General features: G+C 42.5%; 1 protein-coding gene across 1 annotated transcript in view; it reads left to right on the top strand.

Moving 5' to 3' along the window:
* LOC140919806 (uncharacterized) overlaps window positions 1-5,037 on the top strand; it is a 20,145-nt gene that overhangs the window by 12,389 nt on the left and 2,719 nt on the right. The window contains 5 exon segments of the mRNA XM_073366454.1: window positions 1-644; window positions 646-1,475; window positions 1,980-2,509; window positions 3,684-4,087; window positions 4,155-4,750. The exon segment at window positions 1-644 is cut by the window's left edge and continues 3 nt beyond it. Coding sequence (XP_073222555.1) covers window positions 1-644; window positions 646-1,475; window positions 1,980-2,509; window positions 3,684-4,087; window positions 4,155-4,750 — 3,004 coding nt within the window.

Raw genomic sequence — 5,037 nt, 5'->3', positions numbered from 1 at the left:
GGGCTCATATACCCAATTTCAGATAGCTCTTGGGTGAGTCCCGTCCAAGTGGTACCAAAAAAGGGCGGAACGACTGTCATCACAAATGAAAAGAACGAGTTAATTCCTACTCGGACGGTTACATGCTGGAGAGTGTGTATTGATTACAGGAGACTGAATAGTGCCACGAGGAAGGATCATTTCCCGCTCCCTTTCATTGATCAGATGCTTGAGCGGTTAGCCGGACATGAGTATTACTGCTTCCTAGACGGCTATTCAGGGTACAATCAGATAGCTGTAGCACCCGGGGATCAAGAGAAAACTGCATTTACATGTCCGTATGGGGTATTTGCTTATCGAAGAATGCCATTTGGATTATGTAATGCGCCAGCCACATTTCAAAGGTGCATGATGTCCATATTTTCTGATATGATTGAGAAACATATTGAGGTATTCATGGACGACTTTTCTGTATTTGGCTCATCCTTTGATAACTGTTTGATTAATCTATCTCTTGTATTAGAAAGGTGTGAAAAATCCAACTTGGTCCTAAATTGGGAGAAATGCCATTTTATGGTAAGGGAGGGAATTGTTTTAGGCCACCGAATCTCCCACAAGGGGATCGAGGTAGACAAGGCCAAAGTTGAAGTAATTGAAAAACTTCCCCCCTACCAACGAGAAAGGCATTAGAAGCTTTTTAGGCCATGCTGGATTTTATAGAAGGTTTATAAAAGATTTTTCAAAAATTGCAAAACCACTTACAAACTTACTTGCGAAAGACACACCTTTCGAATTCAATGAGGATTGTTTGCATGCTTTTAACAATTTGAAAAACCAGCTGATAACTGCCCCCATCATCACTGCACCTGACTGGTCACTACCTTTTGAAATCATGTGTGATGCAAGTGACAGTGCTATTGGGGCAGTTCTGGGACAAAGAAAAGACAAGATGTTGCATGTGATCTACTATGCTAGTCATGTTTTAAATCAGGCACAACACAATTATGCTACAACTGAAAAAGAATTATTAGCTGTAGTCTATGCTTTTGATAAATTTCGGTCTTATTTATTAGGATCGAAAGTTATTGTTTACACTGATCATGCTGCCTTGAGGTATTTGTTTACTAAGCAGGAATCAAAACCACGGTTGCTTAGATGGATTCTACTACTACAAGAATTTGACATTGAGATCCGGGATAAAAAGGGGTCAGAGAACACTGTGGCTGACCACCTATCTCGATTGGAGAAGGTTGTGGAGAATGAGGACACTAGACCGATTCGAGATCAATTTGCTGATGAGCACATCTTTGCCATTACCACGGTACCTTGGTTTGCCGACTTTGCTAATTTCAAGGTGGGGGGTACAATCCCATCTGAGTTCACTCACCAACAACGGAAGAAGTTTATCCACGATGCCAAATTCTATGTATGGGATGAACCCTTTCTGTACAAAAGAGGAGTGGATGGGCTGTTGCGAAGATGTGTGCCCGAGGAGGAACAAGAAAAGGTAATGTGGCACTGCCACGACTCCGAGTATGGGGGTCATTTCAGTGGTGACCGAACTGCAGCAAGAGTTCTACAATCGGGGTTGTTCTGGCCTTCTTTATTCAAAGATACATTCAACTATGTTAAGAAATGCGATCGATGCCAGCGCACCGGTAACATCTCAAAACGGGATGAGATGCCGCAAAATCCTGTATTAGAAGTCGAAGTGTTCGATGTGTGGGGTATTGATTTCATGGGTCCATTCCCATCGTCATATAACAAAGTTTATATTTTGGTGGCGGTGGATTATGTCTCAAAATGGGTTGAAGCAATAGCTACTCCAACAAATGATTCGAAACAGGTTATCACCTTTCTCAAGAAGAACATATTCGCTCGCTTCGGTGTGCCTCGAACCTTGATTAGTGACGAAGGCACCCATTTTCTAAACAGGAATATGGAATGCCTCCTAAAAAAGTATAATGTGCGTCATAGAGTGGCAACCCCATACCATCCACAAACAAGTGGGCAAGTTGAAGTCTCCAACAGGCAGCTTAAACGAATCCTAGAAAAGACAGTAACTGCCTCATGAAAAGATTGGTCAACGAAACTTGATGATGCACTTTGGGCCTACCGAACAGCTTTTAAGACTTCTCTGGGTATGTCACCGTATCAAATTGTGTATGGTAAAGCTTGTCATCTACCTCTCGAACTTGAACATCGAGCATTTTGGGCGACGAAGTACTTGAACTTTGACTCAGGCAAGGCGGGAGAGGCGAGAATTCTTCAACTTCACGAGTTAGAGGAATTCCGGAATTTTGCTTATGAGAATGCCAAAATATATAAAGAAAAAACCAAGAAATGGCATGACAAAAAAATCAAATTCAAGGAATTCCAAGAAGGAGAACTAGTTCTCCTATTCAACTCAAGATTGAAGTTGTTTCCCGGAAAACTAAAGTCAAGATGGTCGGGCCCTTTGAAGGTAACCAAGGTATTTCCACACGGTGCCGTCGAATTGAAAGATATACACTCCGATCGGAACTTCAAGGTCAATGGACAAAGACTCAAATCGTATTTCGGGGAAGAGTCGAAACTTTCGATGGAGTCCATCCAACTGGTTGCCATTTGAAGAATGAATTGTCAAGCTCAGGACACTAAACAAGCGCTTATTAGGAGGCAACCCAATTTTATATCCTTTGCACCGTATTTATTTATTTATTGCGTTTCACATATATTTTACTCCATTTAGTTTCAATTTTAGTCTCTAAGTGCTAGTTCTCTTAGTTTTGATGTTTGGTATGAGCAAGGAATCAAAAAAGATGCGTTGAGAAACGATCGTATGGCTCCAAGTGACACAACGTGCGCCCAGACGCGGCCAAGCGCAAGCCAAATGCATTTTTCATGGATTGCTACTGTCAACGTGCGCCCAAGCGCGTCCAAGCGCAAGCCAAACGCATTTTTTCAGGATTTATCACTGCCAACGTGCGCCCAGGCGCGCCCAAGTGCAAGCCAAGCGCATTTTCAGGGATTGCTACTGTCAACGTGCGCCCAAGCGCATTTTTCCCAGCTTTCACCACGACCAACACGCGCCCAAGCGCTCCCAAGTGCGCCCAAGCGCTTTGCACGACTATAAGTCCTTCAAAACCCCTATCTTCTCATTCAACACTCCTCTTCTTCATTATCACTCTCCAAACCCTCCTCCATCATCATCAAAGGTCAGTGTCCACTTTTTCATTCTCACTCGCCAATCCCTCCATCATCATCTCAAGTAAGTTTTCCTCCCCTATCCAACATTCTTTCTTCCTCAAGTAAGTTTCCCCCAATTCCTAATATCAATTATTTCTTGTTCATTGATGCATGTGGGCTTTATGTTCGAATTGGTGCTAGTATTAGGAATTGTTCATACATGCATGTTCATTTTCTGAGATTGAATGGGTGATTATATTGCATATATGTGAAATTGTTCATGTGTTTCCTCAATGCACTCCAACTATTTGTTAAAATGACACAACCACTTCTGCACCTTAAGTCCCACAAACATGACTGCACCCCAACTGTTTGTTAAAATGACATCCAATATATACGCACTATTATCATGTAGAATTTTGTTGGACTAACCCAGGGCCATTTAAGCTGTTATTTTCCAAGAGGGATCATGCTTTGATTGTCTCCAACTTGAAATGTTTTGAACACTGGGTGTAATTCGTATATTTTTTTTACAGGACTTAATGGCAACCAAAAAAGCAAAACGAACTAAGGTCGCAAGTACATCCTCCACCCCACCGCACAATACATTTTTATTCAAGACGATGGCAACACAAGAATTCCATGCCAAGCTCCCTACCATCAAGAAGTTTGTGAGTGAGAAAAACTTTCAGTTGGAAGCAGATGAATTTGTTGACATCCAGGCGATGATTGCGGCCAGAGGCTGGGAGAAGCTAACCACCTTCGCTACCACAACAAGCAAGTCCTTAGCAGTGGAATTCTTCTCCAATGCCTCTGATATGAATTCTGAAGACCCACTTCCACACGACCAATTTGTGAGCTATGTGAGGGGGGAAAAGGGTACCCTTTACACCCCAGGTCATCAATGCAATGTTTGGGCTGCCAAATTATCGGGACTGCCGTTTTTGAGATATGTTGGACTACAGCAGAAAAGTGGACACTCAGGAGATCCTACACATTTTATGCAGACCAGACACAAATTGGGTTCGAAATAGGGAAGGCTCGGTTAGGAAACTGCGCTCAGTGGATCTCAACCCAATTGCCAAAGCATGGAACACCTTTGTTCTTCACACGCTACTACCATGTTCCAATGTGTCAGACATAACACTTCACAGAGCATACCTACTAACTGCCATCATGAAAGGCGACAGAATCAACGTGGGTGCACTACTAGCTGATGATCTGTGGGGGACAACAACTCTTGACCCTCCGACAGGCTACTTCCATCATGCTTCTCTGATAAGCAAACTATGTGAACAGGTGAGAGTGTTACCTAAACAGGGTGAAGAAATGGTGAAACCTGCTAAACCAATCACTGCTAGATGGATAGAAAAATACTCCACAATTCCGGGAGAGGACCTTGGTGCCCCACCAGCAGAAGAAAATATAGAACCACATCACCACCCTACACATCCATCACATCCATCCACCGAGGAAAGATGTGGCAGACTGGAAACTATGATGGAACGATTGATGATTGATCAGCGGGAAGGACAAGCTAGAATAGAACTGGGGATGACCAATCTATATCGAGCCTTCGCTTCTTCTCAACAGACACCAGGAGGCATGTTTTATGCTGATCTTTTCGCACCTCACCAGTATATTGGCGATCATAGCGGAACAGGAGCGGACGATTTAAACGAGAATCCTTGAACTACTACACTTAGAGAAGTTTTCTTCCTTTTTTATATTTTTTTCTTTATGTTGGTTGCCCTGTTTCTTTCCGTTTTCTTGTTTTCGTTGTTTAATGTCAGTGTATGTTGACTTTCTTTTATTCATGTTTTTTTTCCTTTCACTAAATGTGTATTATGATGAAACAGTCGTACTGACTTGCACTTAATCTTAAAATTT

The sequence above is a fragment of the Cicer arietinum genome, chromosome 3, assembly GCF_000331145.2.
Source record: "Cicer arietinum cultivar CDC Frontier isolate Library 1 chromosome 3, Cicar.CDCFrontier_v2.0, whole genome shotgun sequence".
NCBI lineage: Eukaryota > Viridiplantae > Streptophyta > Magnoliopsida > Fabales > Fabaceae > Cicer > Cicer arietinum.
Note: the sequence above shows the minus strand (reverse complement) of the source record. Positions and strands in the feature narration are given on the sequence as shown.